The sequence below is a fragment of the Phaenicophaeus curvirostris genome, chromosome 4, assembly GCF_032191515.1.
Source record: "Phaenicophaeus curvirostris isolate KB17595 chromosome 4, BPBGC_Pcur_1.0, whole genome shotgun sequence".
NCBI lineage: Eukaryota > Metazoa > Chordata > Aves > Cuculiformes > Cuculidae > Phaenicophaeus > Phaenicophaeus curvirostris.
In genome coordinates, this window is record NC_091395.1 from 66,778,366 (window position 1) to 66,795,064 (window position 16,699).

Below are 16,699 nucleotides of genomic sequence, written 5' to 3' on the forward strand. Positions count from 1 at the left end.
TGAAAGAGCTCTTTTTCCCTCAGCTGTGTCACTCCTCCTTCATCTCTTACTATGCATATTCCAAAATTATGATTATCAAATGTCACATTTGAACAGATGATCCTTAGGGTAGTAGTAACTTGCACTAAAATTGTATCCAGCATGTACTGTCTTGTAGATATGATAAGCAGCTGGTCACATAGAGAGTGGAGAAATGGGCAGCGTAATAGTCTCATTCTCAGTTCAGGCTTTGCAGAATGATAAGCTCTTTGTTGGCAACAAAATGATGAGTGAATCTCACTATTCTCTGAAAATCTCGGTATGATCAGATGTAAAACTGTAATAACATTTTCTACATGCAGAAACATGGAAGTGGCCAGTATTTGTGCGTGAAGTGATTACGTATTTTCTTGGTTGTATCTAAGAAAATTTCAATAGATTTTCCAGGGAAGTTTTCTATTAGGTTATACAGGAGGAATTTTCATTCTCAAAACTAATGTAAAAATGTGTTTTAATCAATTATGTGATGTTTTATTGATCTACAAATCTCACATCCCTTGAGCTACTTTAAGAAGCTAAAGAGCAATGAAGTAGCCACTTAATGAAAATAAATCTCTCCCTATTGAGAAGCCAGCGGCAAGCTCTGATACAAGGATAGGTCATGTAAAGATGAAGAGTAGCCTGTTCCAGGAAGACTTTGGGCAGCATTGTACCTAAAACGAAGGCCAAGGAGGGTGCAATAATTTCTTTTTCAACGTAGCCAGGGTTCTGGACATTATTCTAATGAACCCAAAAATGTTCAGAAGTAGGAACACTTAAATATGAATGATGGCAATTTTAGCCTCTGTCTCTCCATGAAGAAACGCAACTTGTGATCCTCCCACTAAGCTTCACAAGTGCTAGGAGTAAAACCTCTCCAGTTACGTAATTCCTTTCAGTTTAAATGTTAAAATGTAGGCCAATTTGGAGGAAGAAAAACCTTAGAGACATAGTTGTTCTCAAAACACTTAATTCTACGAACATTCAGCCTACACTGATTTTTGTTTTATTTGTTTTACCTACTTCCAAAAATGTGAGTGGAACTCAAATATGCTAGGGAAGGCTCAAATTACAGCTAAGAGGCTTTAAGCCATTTCTTCAATTATGTGGTATTTTGGATTCTGTTAAAACCACGCTCTAAGTTTAGACTATCTATTTCATTTGAAATATGTAATTTTGCAATTGTACAATTGCAAATACATTCTGTATAAAAAATACAATGCGCTGTCTATTCCTAGTAGGAAACCTACAAAACAGTTTTGTAATTGAACCTAAACCTTCCAGGTGGATATATCTTTGCAGGGAGCACCAAGTTTTCTCCTCATAAAATTCAGCTAATTACTTAAGCCCTATTTCATGGCATAATATAGAAATTAACTGATTTTTAACTGGGGACTCTGAGGAGACATCAGCACTTCAGTCTGGTTGAATGAAACCATCACTATAGATCATGAAAAGCTGCCCATTGACTTAAGGGGCATTGGTCTATTCTGTCTCTCTCAGTGCAAGATGGCACCAAAGTCTGATATTATCAGATGAAGAACAAGTGGCATGGCATTAGTAACCATCTGTATGAACCACATTCAGGTTTAGTCAAAATACATTTTCTTTATCTTTCTGTAGGTGAGCACGCAACCATGACCCAGGCACACATCTCCCAGGACATGGCACATTGTTCAGAATGACTGCATTGCTCTGACTTGATACCTTTGAAAGTATGAGCACCATTAATACATGGTTCCTAAGCTTTAACTGTTTACTTTAAACTTTTTTGTCCAACACAATACTTCACAGAGCTCATTAGCTGTTAAGATACAGTTTAATTATTGCTTTTAATAATTTAAATCAATGTTACTGCTGAAAGTGGCTGTCTCATGTGCACGTTCCCACTCTGCTCTGCCTTCTACATTACCACAAGAAATGTGTAGATGGCTGGGTCTTTTTTTTGCCTGTTTGTTTAGCTGGAGGTTTTTCCTGGGTTATTTTTCAGCTGAATTTGGTCTCAAATCTGATTAATCTTGCCTCTGTTTACCCACTAGTACTAGCACCAAAGAAGCGACAGGAATACATGGCTAGAGGTGGACAGGGCCACGTGTGAGTGGGACTTTCCTTTCAGTGGCAGCGTGAATTTAGGTTTGGTAAAACCAATCACGAGAATAGCAAAGAGAAATCTTGAGCATCTGTGTATGTTTGTAACACTCCTGTAATATAAAACATGCAAAAAATAGCCAAAGAATAATTTTGATAATATAGAAGTCCAATAAAATGTTCTTAATTCTTTTTATTTTCCTGTTTGTGAAAGCCAAAACAGGATTTAATCAGTCTCACACCTTGGACAATTAAGCAGTCAGAGATGAGACAGATATAGCAAGAACTTGCACACCTCTGGGGATTTCTTTTTTTTTCCTAATTCTTATTTGCTAGACAACCTTATTCTTTCAGTCTTAGCTGCCTCTTAAGTATATTACGGTAACAAACATTAGAGTTGTATGCTGAAAAAAATCACAGAAAGAGAACAGAGGATTGTCCCTGACTTTTAACAAACTGTGACATATATTTAAAGCTATAATCACAAAAATCAAGAAAACCAGTATCATCCAACAGTTAGATAAATGTCATTAAAAAAATATGAATCTTAGAAGAATGCTCATGCTTAGAGGAACAATGAAGTGGTTCATGGCTGGAGAGAGAGACCATCTGGCCAGAGAAAGCGCTTACATGATAAGAGGCTCCTAGTACAATAAATTGTCTTCATAGCAGCTGAGGCAATGGCATTTTTTTAATAGGAATATACCACTGGTATCCACCAGCATGGAGCTCTGCTGGAAGGAGAACTCAGAAACACCAATGAGCATTTAGATACAGGGCAGTTCCTCCACTTCTAGTTCAATCTTACTCGGATAAATGGTATATTGCATTCAAACAATTTTTACTTGAAGAAAAAAGACACATTTGGCTCCAAGGCACTCTTCTTGTCTCATTGTGATAGTTAAAAGCTCTTAATCTTTGTATAATAACCCCTCAGCAGTCAACTGCATCTCCAGAAATTTCCTCTGCATACTGTCCTATTTTATGAGAATGACCTGCCTACCTGGGGGCTACTTAAACAGCACAGAGACTAATCCTGGGAATACTGAAGCCTCGGTAAATGATGAGGAGATGTTTGTATGGTACATGCCACACTTGTGGATGTTTTTTTACCTATGAGGGTAGCCTTGAGAATGTGACCACGAACATGAGCAATTATGATGAGCAAAGTACATTTGGCATTGAAAAGATACTCAGCATAAGCTTTTATCATACTTGTTATTTTAAATTCTCTCTATGAGCCTTCCAGAGCTAGCACTTCACAGCCTATAAACACATCAAACGACCTCTGAGTTTAGGGACTGGCATTTGTCAAGGCCCGAGTCCTGCAATCTCACACGTGAGTGTTCTTATAAGTAATCAGATACAGGCTCAAGAGCTTGATTTAGACTAATTGTGCTCAAATCTAGGCTTGTAATCTACCTGTGGGCTGTAATGTTTACTTAAGCTTATATTTTTAGAAAACACTGTGGTATTTTGCATGCTTTTGTACAAGCTAGCCCTAGTGGTAATTTAAGTGCTATAAATACTGTACAAATAACAGGAAACTGCCAGAATTTTGTTATGGGAAACGCAGTATTCAAACATTTAAAATGTGAGAAAGTAAATTCTATTTTAGAGGAACTGCTGACTGCAGTGGTTTGGAGACACTAGCTTTCCACACAATGTGCTAAACTGTAGGAGGAAGCATCGTTTTTTCCCCATCCCACTGAACTAATTTCACTGTGAAACACTCACATAGATCACACGGCTTGGGGAACCTGATGTACTTGAAGCAGGTACAGAAATAATACTCTCAGATGAAGTCCTTATTTCCTAGGACAGGAGAAGAGAAGTGAAACAGATAAGAAATAGAGGAGAGGAAGAGAAAATGTAACTGTTACTTCAAAAAGAGTATTCACAGAATCACAGAATCACTAGGTTGGAAAAGACCCACAGGATCATCGAGTCCAATTCAAGATATTTAATTTAATATAACTTTTACCATTAAAAATGGCATATTACAGTGAGCTCAAATCATACCAGCATACCAAGGAGCTAAAAATAAAAGAACAACTTTAGTCAATCAAACTCTACACTACCATGCCATTCATTCATGGCAAACTGCATGACATCTTGCAAAGCATCCTGCATCAGTCACCCAAAAGGTTAGCCTTTCCCTCCCCAACTGTAACAATACCAGATTAATTTTAATATTCAACCGGTTTTGCTCTGCTTTCAATCGTTTTGGCATTCAGAGTGACAGACCTTCACTGTTTTCTTTTTGGTAGACTCCTTTATGATGCAAAATATAATTACTTTTAAATAACAAAGGGTTGTGAGACTCAGTAACAACCATGAGCAAGCAGACCTGACATTCCTAATTCGTAAAGTTTCAACAAATCTTCCTATGTAATTGATGGGCTTATATCCTTTCTTATCCAGATATGTTAATTCAAAATAAAATACTCTATGGAAAAATCTATAGAAAAACCTGTCCCTGACTGCAAAAAGTATGTACTTTTCCACGCACTCCAAATGACCACCATTTAATGTCTCACTGAAGGCCGGCACTTCTCAACTCAAGGTTACAACTGTTCAGACTCTTAAAATGATTTCAGCATTATTAAGCTGTCAGGTCAAGGAAGCTTCCTTCCTACTACTCCAGTCTTTGCCTGAAATACTTACTAGCTTTTAGAAGCAATATGTGAATATATCTGTACTGCACTGTATTAGCACAGCAAACAAATTCAATGATCACAACTATCCTTCCACAGACCATCTTTAGCCCAAATAGTCCCGTGGACTTCTCTGAGACAGTATGTGGAGATGTTTATCCTTATAATAAAGATTCAGTTTATTGTTTTGACATGTCTGACTGGGATTTGGGAATTTTCTCCTTCTCATTTTCAGTTGTCTCATACCAAGGCTCTCTGTATGAGCTCAGAAGGTCCAAGGCAGACAAGGCAAACACTGACATGGAAATATTGTGGCTGCCATTGAGATGATCACTCAACAGTGAGTGTCCATCAGACACGGCATGGCCAGCAAGACCAGAGAAGTGATTCTTCCCCAGTACTCAGCGCTGGTGAGTCTGCACCTTGAATACTGTGTTCAGGTTTGGACCTCTCTCTACCAGAAAGACATTGAGGTCCTGGATTATGTCCAGAGAAGGCCAACAAAGCTGGTGAAGGCGCTACCTGAAAGCAGGTTGTAGAGAGGCAAGTGTTGGTCTCTCCTCCCAAGTGATAGGTGATAGGATGAGAGGGAATGGCCTCAAGCTGTGCCAGGGGAAGTTCAGATTGGACATTAGGAAAAATTTCTTCACCAAAAGGGTTATTAAGCATTGGAATAGGCGGCCCAGGGGGGTGGTTGAGTCACCATCCCTGGAGGTATTTAAAAGATGGATGGATGAAGTGCTTAGGGATATGATTTAGTAGTGGACGGGTATGGTTGGGCTTGATGATCTCAAAGGTGTTTTCCAACCTATTGATTCTATGATTCTATGTGCATCAGTGGAGTCATGACCTTAAAATCTGTAATACACTTGGCTGAATACATTTAAGAACTCCTAATAAATTCCTGGAGATTTTTCAGGGGCTTTCCTCAACTTGGAAGAATTATCTTGTTTTTAACAAGAGCTACAATTCATTAAAATGCCTAGCTTTTGCAATCAAAGTGTAGAGTCTCACCTTTCTAAGCTACTTATGCAGATTGCTTCTGAGCTTCCTTACACTATTCAGTTACTCCTACAAACAGTTCAATTTCTACTATTGTTGATTAAACTTTCCTCATTCCACATCTCACACATGCTCTTTACACACTGCATGATACATTACTCCTGTTAGCATCCCCAGTCCACGTGTGCTGCACATAATCTCTTAATTTTTGCAATAAAATCTCATGTCTCAGTAGACCCCAACGCTACTCTTCAGTTCTTTTCTCTGTACTACGCATTCTTATTCTCCTTCCATCTACCTTTTTCCTTTATGCCTTTTGATAAGCCTTATTCTCTCTCTTGCGACTTTAATTCCTTCTGTCTTTTCCAGCTTCATCCCTTTTTACAATCTCACTCTCCCACCATTTTTCTTTCTGTTGTCACTCTTTTTCATAACTTTTTTCCCTTACACTCCACCTCCAAAGCCACTTACTCCTCCTGCCTTTGTCATCTACTTTAATTACATGCTGTGCATTTAACTATATAAATAGACAACTTTTAAAACCAACAAACTGCAAAGGTAGACCAGAACATTTTTTAAGCAATTTCCCATGGTTATGTTAGAAGTCCATTACTACCCTCTTTGAAACTGCATCCTTTCTTCTCAGTTTACATTTTCAATAACGAGTGTAAAAACAAAAAGAAGAGGAAAAAGAACAAAGAAGAGGAAAACCACAAAGAGGAAAAATTCTTCAAGCTCCATGCTATTCTTTTTCCCTGCTCAGGTAAAACTCCCACTGACTTTCAGATACAGATGTCTTCCTCACCCCTTGGGAATCAGCAGACTTACAGTGCTCAGGAGAGATGTGTGACAAAGGAGTCAGCCTTTACACAGTAATTTACAGATAGACCTTCTTGGCTTTTGTGATGAAAAGACAGCCAGCAGGAACCCAGAACAACCTCATCTGCTTTCTTTTGCTGAAGGGAGTTTGTGTGTGTGTTCATGTATTCATAGTATCAGGCTGAATCAGCAGCACTTACGAAAGTATTTTGACACTATTCATTACACATGTATTAAACAACACATTTTATATTGAAATGATACTTAGTTGACAGTTGCAACTCGCCAGGAAGAACACCAGAGCAGTCACTTCCCAAACACACTGGTACAAAAAAATATAGCCAAGATCCTTCAGGATAAAGCCCAAACCAAATTTTTTTTTTTTTTCAAATGTGTAATTTAGTCAAAGTTGCACTTGTTTGCACACCAGATTTGCAAACACACTTTTTATAGCTTCTATCTGCTTTTCTGACTTGTCCCATGTCGCTTGTGTCCTAGCCTTGAGGAATCAAAGCAGAGCTTTAATGAACAAGGAGAGCAGGGTAGAAGGATACCACTTGGAGCATCAGAGAACAGAAGAACTGAAAAACCCCAGACTTGGCCTCCGTATTAAACGAAATAGTTGCATCTCAGTCCCACCACTTCAGAGAGATCATTTCCCCAACTACATATTAATTCCTTATTTCCTCGGGGCAGCTTATTCATCTCCTAACCTTGTAATTATTAAAGCTGCCAGAACTCCCCCCGCTTTCCCCTTCCACACAGACAGATGCACAAATCATCCGACTTAAGGAGGTACTTAAAACCAGAGACTAAATTAAGTTGGGGCTGGCTTGCTAACATTTTACAAATAATGAAAAAGAAATCCCAAGGAGATACTTTTTTAAAAAACAAACAAAGCGAAAGTCGTCTGATCTTTTTAGTGCAGAGCCACATAAAAAGAGAAGAGGTCATGCAATGATCACATCATAGTCAGACAGAAATTAAAAATTAACTTTTTTCTTCTTATTCATATTTTCACATTTTTCCTTAATCAGCTTATACATATACTCTTAGGTCAGCATTTTCCTGAAGCTGTGGCATTAATCACTAAGTCAAAGCAGAATATTTATAGTATGTTATTATATCGCATTAGCCTACTAGATTTCTGTCATTTAAATTTAAAATTACAGCAGTGAAAAAGTTCCAAATCCTGCCATTCATGCCTGCTGCAAAAAAGAGAGATAGAAAATAAACTGACAATGGAATAACATTGGGTAAAAATAAATTTTTACCTTGTTTTTTTCTTCGGCCTTTGCAGCCTGTCTACAAACCGGATGCCAAATGGATGTACCTGCAAAATAAATGTAAAGTTCTGCTTAACTCTGTTAACTTAAAAGGTTTAAAATATGAATCTTATTAAACTTTCCTATAACATTTTATAAGACGCAGCACACTGACTCATGCCACTGCAGTCACTATTTCATGGATACTTTCAAAGCTAAAACTAATGATTTCTTAGTATCAGTGAGCCTGATAACATATACATTAGAGATTAGGCACGCCTGAGAAAGGTACATGGACTTCAATATGTGAGATCAACATCAAAACCTGAGTCCTAAGTGTAGTATGGAGTCTCTGGAGCTCCTTCAGCCCAACCTTCTGCTCAGAGCAGGTTCTGTTACAGCAGGTGGCTCAGGGCTGTGCCCAGCTGGGTTTTGAATATCTCCAAGGATGGAGCTATCACAGCACCTCTGGGCAATCTATTCTGCTCTCATTGTAGATTTTTTTTCCCTTATTTGTAGTCAGAATTTCCTGTACTCTTATTATACATATTCTTGTAATAGTCCGGCCCAGGCCAGACTAAATTGCACACTGTGGTGGGGTGGAATAGCATTGTGGCACTTAACATTAGCTGAAAATCCAGTCTTTCTCAATTTTTCACTGTACTTATCTGCCCTTCCTATTTATTTGCCTCTCATAAGTTAAATACTAACGAACTGCATAAATTCAAGGAAATACCCATCCTACAGGAAGCCAGAAATACAGAATGAACCAATTCTCTACTTCATGTTATGTTCTGAAGAAAAGAAACATAGTCACAAAGAAAAGAAACCCTTTCCGAAAAGCTGAGTAAAATGTTCAACACTCAGTGTTCAATGAAAGTGGAATGTGTAACTATATAAAATAAAATAATAATTTGTAAGATTTGATAGTAAAAAGGAACCTTTAGGTTTATGCCAGTCTAAGCTCAGAGAAGCCACAACCTAAACCTCCACACAGTTAAATAATGTGAAATGCACTGCAATTTCTGCCTGACTAAATCAGAAGTTGAGAACTTCTGTGTTAAAAATATCTAATGTTTATTCTGGGTGGAGAGCACCAAGAAGATTTATTGGAAATGCTTTGTTTTCACAGCAGTTTGATAGTTTCCTAACCAGTGGACTTGGGAAACAAGATAGACGCAGAAAGTCTATTTTCCAGAACACAGGCAGAGATCATTAGAATTTATTTCACAAAAATAATCCAGATGAACACAGACTCAAGCAGTAAAAGAATAAGTACAGACCAGACAAATTACTTTTTTTTCTGAGTTTCTGAAGTATTTTGGGACTGAATCACTAATAAACCTTTTTATAGTGTCTTTAAATTCAATGCTAATCTATCTTCCACTTATCAGTGGGTCTGAGCTTGCCCACGGAAAGTGTTTGTCCCAACTGCTGCATAATGTAAATCTTCCTAATGATTTTAGAAAGTATTTAGATCACCTCTTTTAAATTATTCCTATGAAAGCAAAACTAGCTGGGAACTTCTTCACACAGAAGAAAAAGAGTCCTTTTAGCCAAAGATCAGCTGCTGGATGAGCACTGACGACTAAATTTCTGCTAAGAAACATGTAATACCAAAAGGAACTTTACAGCAGTTTATGAAGTAGATGAGCAACAAGTTCCAAAACCCTGGGCTCTGTTGTTTTTATTACCTAACACATCAGGTCAGGCAGTCCAAATACCTAATCACAGATCTTTCATGAAGTTAACACCCTTTCTAATGGCAAATGCTCTTCATGTCTTCATATCTGACTACAAGCTAGCATGAGTGTTTCATACATCAGAAAACAGATTAAGATGGTTCCAAACTAACAGGACCTGAGCACACTTTGAGAATATTTGAACTACCTATCAGCACATAACCTAAAAAACACCCTACCTTAAAAAGAAAATTTCACTTGCAAACCAGATTCAGAAGGTTTCAAATCTAGAAACAAATATGTAGTTTGGTATCTTTTTTTAAAGCATAGATTTCCCAGGGGATTCTGGTAATGCTAAGCTACTTTGCAATTGGAAGAACCACAGCATTTTCTGGCTCCTGAGAGAGAATCCATGAGCACAGACAAGGACCATTATGTCCTTTAATGAGCTAGTTCTTGTTGCAAACCAAAGTGACAATAAAATTATCATTTTAAATAACACACTAAATTATAATTAGATCTTACAGAGACCACTGTTGTGTTTTAAATAAACCCTAACTGTTCCAGCTTAATGAATGATTTTGAAGTACACTTCTAGAAAACTGCAGACAATCGCAAAGTTGTAATCTGGACAAGCATGTGATTTTCAGATAATACACCAGCCTTACAGTTCCCACATCCTACTGAGTTTCTCTTTTCTGTTTTCCTTTGAAAAGATACTGCCAGTCAAAGACACAGGCAAAATCCTTCATTTTGTCTGGTGTCTGGCCCTGTATTTAACTGTGTAGACATTGTTTTCTTTATCAGTTTAGTACAGCTAAAAGTTGCTACATATGAAACACAGATTTTAGCTCCTACCTATATTAAATAATATTTTTTCCCATTGAATGAATTATGCAAGTTGTTCTCTATTACCACTCAAATTCCCTGACCAGAATTTATCCCTGCAGACCTTTCTCTTAATTGATGCAAGCTTATGGCTCCTTAAAGCACAGGCATATTTTTTTGGTACAGGCTTCAGCTCCACGGCACCTTCTCCACCATCTGAAGACAGTTAGGTCTGACTGCAGGGAATTCAAGTAAAGACCTCCAGATTTTCTCCATGTACCCAAATGGGAAATGGATATGGAACTGGACTTAGCACTGCTTCAGGGAACCAGTTGTCTCATATATGTATTAACTTTCATCTGGAGCACTTACCACTGCAGAAAAATTCGTATTTTTTTTAGTAATTGGAAACCTTTATAATCTTCACTGTTAAGTACTTCCATCTGCAGGAAATAACTGCTACCACTCATCCTTTCTGTGATTCACACTTGCTATTGGATTTGAAACAAGAAAGAAGTAATACTGTGAAAGAAGAAACAAAGGTTTGGTTTTGCCTTTCTTTAGCCTACACTTTCTTTAGTAGTTGTGAAGTGAAAATATGTTCAAAACAGCTCAGTCATGGTAGCAGGTATGGGCTAGAGGGACATGCTGCAAGTGTAACAGGTTTGGGGCAGTTTCTTTGTTTTTACCTTGAAGATACATTTCTTCTCCTTCTGCAAACATCTGATTGCACCTGACACATCGTGCGCAGGTTGGGTGATAATGTTTTTCTCCTGCCTGTTTGGGAGAAAAAGGTACACATGACTAAGTATACTGATCAATATAGCAGCTTCAATATGAGGAGTTTTTTCATTCGTCCTCTAGAATATGACTAATTAGAATAAATTAGGTAATGTCAATTAGCTTAAAAGTCTCCTACAACCACAATGCTTACTTTTCATTACAGACAATTTAGTATTTATAATGCAATTATGGTCTTGCCTACACAAGAAAAGTTAATGTGCAATAGTTAAGTCTCTGAATTTAAAAAATGGAAACAATTATCTTTAGCAAAATTTTCCCTATAGACAACCATACCGTACACCAAAATGCAAGCTAGCTTAGGACTCACCTGCAGAAGGAAGTTGAGAGATTTTAACTTTAAGCATGCATTTGCAATTCACTCTATGTTCTTCATGATCCTACTGAACATATACATAGCAAGAACCATCCTGTTGAGGAATGTTTGTATCTGCTCTGAAAGTCGCTTGCAGCTAATGAGTACTAAAGTGTTTCCATGAGGAATTTGTATGGTGTGCCTCCAGAATAAAGTTCAGAGCTGATTTTTTTGGGTGCTATGCACTAAATCCCTCACATAGACAAGCCAGGAGCTTTGCCAATTGTTCTGAAATTAATCCTTGTAATTTAATACCGCCATTTCCATTGATTGGAATGAGAACAGAACTGAGCCCTAAATTTGCTCAGAACGGCTAAATCATCAATTCTCATAAATTTATATTTCCAATTACCTTATAACCCCATTAACTTAAATGGTTTCACCACTGACCTCAGTGTATTTTTCAAGAGGAGACATCTACCTGCTACAACGAGGAAGGGCTTGTCTGTGTTAGAACATCAATGTATAATACAGACAAAGGTGAAGTTAACCTCAAATGACTATCAGAAAAGAAAGTCTGTGGCTGGGGTCTGTTTTGCCATTCACAATATACAACACAGAAGTGTCATAAATTCAGGTTAAAGAATCTCTTGTTTTACTTCATCATTGCTAACTTGGTTCACCCCTGAAAACTTATTGTTCTATTTTAAATCAGCAATAAGGAACATCAACACATCACACCAGAACTGCTGTTTTGAAAACAGCTTTGTTCCAGTTCATTCTTCTTTTATGGTGTCATTTATGCAGACTGCTAGGTGATTTTTGCAACTTTAGACATGGAATATGGTCACTGCTACCTGTGTTGACACCTTAAAGTTTCAAGCTGTCAAGTATCAGCACCAGTTTAAAATTTCAGGTTTAAAATTGCTTGACCAAGTGTAGGTTTTTAAGCACAGTTTATTTAACTGTCATGAGATAAACTTAAATTTGGAATATCAAGCTGAGAAGACATATAATTTCACTTGGAAGATTTGTACCGCACAAGCATCGCTAATGCAATGCATAGTGTCCATAATTCAATTGATTTAGTACAGCTGATACAATTTCCTGGCTAACACTCTCTAGGGGAATTGTTTTGCTAAAATAAATTGTGAGAACACATTCTCAAATAACCTGGATTCATCACAGAATAAAATCAATATCTCTAAATTTAACAGCACAACCAAATGCATCATTTTTATTCACTCTGTGGAGTAAGCATCATAAACTATATGGACAATGCCACAGAGACCTCTTTTATAACTTAGATAAAATTATAACAAATTATTAATTATAACAGGGTGAAAAGGTGTAGTGATCCTTTTGTTGATGCTCTCACCAGCATAACTCAAATGGATTTTGCATAATTACCTCTGAATTAAAATAGGACTTACTTAAACTGTTCATGTAACTCTAAGTCTTGACAGTCTTCTTTGTTCCCCCTTTAAAATTTTTTTTATGATGTCCCTCTTCTAACCAAAGCACGGAACACAAGGCATGGCAGATGCTTCATCACACTTAGTACTATAAACAAATGACACCATCTTTCTAAAGGAGAGGTGATAGCTGAATCTGAGGCTAGGAACTTGATGCAGGTATTGACTAACAATATTCCCTGATACGTTTATGTGGTTAGCCTGATTAGACACCATAAATTATCCTCAAAACTGAGTTTGTTGGGTCTGAATGAGAACTACAGCCCTGCTTGTGTACATGCCAAGGAGTCTTTCATCAGTGCCCCTTTCTCTTCTCCCTTCAGACCATTTCAGAGGCTTCATCTCCTAGATGAACAATTGGTTCCAGCAGAAGCCAGAAATTTTATAAGCTTGGGGCAGCAACCGTTTCATGTTTTCAATTTAGTTGTAATGATGGCCTCATTATTTTTTTTCTTTTCTTGGTTATATTGATGTGAGGGAGTTTAATACAGCAAACAAATTCCTAACCATATGGTTACTACTTCTTTGCACAGTTTGAAAGCTTAGCTTGACAGATTGTGGTCTCAGTGTTTAATAAAATATCAACACAGCACAGAAGAAGCAACATTCAACTCTGATAGAACTCTTATGGTTCAAGTGGTAGGTTGCAAGAAACCTTAATATTCCACATTTGCTTCAAGATTGCACTGGGTCTTTGTGCCCAGGCATCCAGATGTGAAGATCATATTACTACGAAGACTTAATCAAGATCAATTTAAAGATTAATTCTCAACTCAGATTTCCTGAGACCCGAACAACAGAATATGTCCTTAGGAACACAGTACACTATCAACAGTTCAATTTCTCTTCAAGGGACTACACCAACTTTCCATGACCACCAAGTCAAAGTCTTAGTGTGTAATTTAAAGTTGGAGTCAAAACAGTCCTTAAGACCCTAAGACAAAGTATTATGAATTACCTCATTCCCTTCAGGGTTGAGTAACCGCTTTGAATGGTAAGAGCCAGGCAGAGCCTTCTGGGCTGGGTCTACATGAAGAATGTTCTCCCAGTGGAGCTGAGGACCTCCCGAAACTCCCTGTCCTAAGCATGGGGGGCACCTTAGTGCTGCTACGATGTCCCACAGCATATCAACAAGTAAATCCATGTGTCACTTAAAACAGGACCAGAAAGCTCTGCAACAAAGTACACATGACTACCTTTTCTCATTTCTTACAATATCAGGGCTTGAACTAGATAAAAGAACAACAAACTTTATGCGACAAACGCAAACCACATCATTTGAAGCACAATCTGAAAACAGTAAGAAGTGCTACTGTAAACTCTGCAGAGCAGTATGAACACCAGGCCTGGAAAACATGCAATGGTAGTGAAACCATAGTAATTCATACTGGAAGGAATAACCTTAACTAGTTAAGGCTGGCTTTTAAATTAGCTGTCATCACTCAGGAAAAAGATACTACATTTTTACAGACAGCTCAGCGAAAGCCTCTGCTTCTTCTCTGGCTATGGCTGCAATAACTGATGAAGTGGCAGAATATATAAAAGATGATATGTATAATAATTGTAACTCTATCACAATGACACTGCTTGTCTGTCCTCTCATGCTGTTGCTAGGAGCGTGACTGATGTAATTTTTTACTGCAGTTGATGAATGACAACTGCGTACAGATTGACACATGAGAGATTGAACCAGAGCAGTGTAGACTTCAAAGCACAAGCTGACTCTTGGAGAGAAGGCTCAAAATCTCTGATGATTCTCTCACCAATGAAGTCTAAGTACATCCTATCTCACTGCCTTACTCACTTAGTGGGCAGTAAATCACTGAACAGTTTGGGTTAGAAGAGCCCCTCAAAGTCCAGGCCCCTATAATGAGTAGGGACAACTCAAACTATATCAGGTTGCACAGAGCCCCATTCAACCTAACCCTGAATGTTTCCAAGGATGGGGCATCCACTACGTCCCTGGACAACCTGTGCCAGTGCTTAACCACCTGACAGTAAAAAATGTCTTCCTTATATCTAATCTAAATCTACCCTCTTTACATTTAAAACCATTAAACAGAACCTTTGTCCTATCACTACAGGCCCTGCTAAAAAGTCTGTCCCTGTCTTTCTTAAAAGCCCCCAAGAAGTACTGAAAGGTGACAATAAGGTCTCCCCGGAGCCTCCTCCAGGCTGAACAACCCCAGCTCTCTCAGCCTTTCCTCACAGGAATCACACAGAATCACAGAATCACAGAATAACCAGGTTGGAAGAGACCCACCGGATCATCCAGTCCAACCGTTCCCATCAAACACTAAACCATATCCCTCAGCACCTCATCCACCCGTGCCTTAAACACCTCCAGGGAAGGTGAATCAACCACCTCCCTGGGCAGCCTGTTCCAGGGCCCAATGACCCTTTCTGTAAAGAATTTTTTCCTAACGTCTAGCCTAAACCTCCCCTGGCGGAGCTTGAGGCCATTCCCTCTTGTCCTGTCCCCTGTCACTTGGGAGAAGAGGCCAGCACCCTCCTCTCTACAACCTCCTTTCAGGTAGTTGTAGAGAGCAATGAGGTCTCCCCTCAGCCTCCTCTTCTCCAGGCTAAACAACCCCAGCTCTCTCAGCTGCTCCTCATAAGACCTGTTCTCCAGCCCCTTCACCAGCTTTGTTGCTCTTCTCTGGACTCTCTCCAGAGCCTCAACATCCTTCTTGTGGTGAGGGGCCCAGAACTGAACACAGGATTCGAGGAGCGGTCTCACCAGTGCCGAGTACAGAGGGAGGATAACCTCCCTGGACCTGCTGGTCACACCGTTTCTGATACAAGCCAAGATGCCATTGGCCTTCTGGGCCACCTGGGCACACTGCTGGCTCATAGGTGTTCCATCCCTCTCAACATTTTTGTGGCCCTCCTCTGCATTTGCTCCAAAAAGTCCATGTCTTTCCTGTGCTGAGGACTCCAGAGCTGGACGCAATACTCCAGGTGGGGTCTCAGCAGAGCGGAGCAGAGGGGCAGAATCACCTTCTGCTGGGATATGGTTGGCCTTCTGGGTTGCAAGCACACATTGTTGGCTCATGTCCAGCTTTTAATCTGTCAGTATTCCCAAGTCCTTCACAGCATAGCTCCTCTCAATCCCTCCATCCTCCAGACTGTATTGATACTGGGGGTTGCCCTGATTTAGATGCAGGACCTAGTGCTTGGCCTTGTTGAACCTTATGAGGTTCAAATGGGCCCACTTTTCAAGCTTGTCCAAGCCCCTCTGGATGGCATCCTGTCTCGCAGGTATGTCAACCACATCATTCAGCTTGATGTTGCCCGCAAATGTGCTGAGGGTGCCTTTGATTCCACTGTCAATGTCACTGATGAAGATAACAAACAGTACTGGTCCCACTATGGACCCCTGAGGGACACCATTTGTCACTGATCTCCATCTGGATATTGAGTCACTGATCATCACCCTCTGGCTAAGAACATCCAGCTGATTCCTTGTCCACTGAACAGCACATCCATCAAATCCACATTTCTCCAACTTAGAGAGAGAAAGAAATTAGACAAAATCTTTCATTGTGGTAAACTCATAACTACCTGTTTCCTTTTCTGAAAATGGAAAGTTTCCAGTGAACTTTTTCGTGGGAAAAAAATAAAATTAAAAATCTATCTCATTAACAAAATGCACAGCAGTAATGGACATCTTTTACTGCTGGGGTTAAACAATTTGTAGAAATGACAAAAGGCTAGACTGCTGCAATGATTCAATCATATCAAAGGATACTTTCTATTTCAAGGGTAT

The 16,699-nt window shown here is 38.9% G+C and overlaps 1 protein-coding gene across 14 annotated transcripts in view; it reads right to left on the reverse strand.

The window, feature by feature from the left end:
* ABLIM2 (actin binding LIM protein family member 2) overlaps positions 1-16,699 on the reverse strand; it is a 149,865-nt gene that overhangs the window by 45,529 nt on the left and 87,637 nt on the right. For all 14 annotated transcript variants that reach the window (XM_069856392.1, XM_069856390.1, XM_069856386.1 and 11 more), the window contains exons 7-9: positions 11,049-11,136; positions 7,859-7,917; positions 3,844-3,921 (exon numbers count right to left, since the gene is read on the reverse strand). In XM_069856392.1, the coding sequence (XP_069712493.1) occupies positions 3,844-3,921; positions 7,859-7,917; positions 11,049-11,136 (225 nt within the window). The remainder of the gene's footprint in view (positions 1-3,843; positions 3,922-7,858; positions 7,918-11,048; positions 11,137-16,699) is intronic.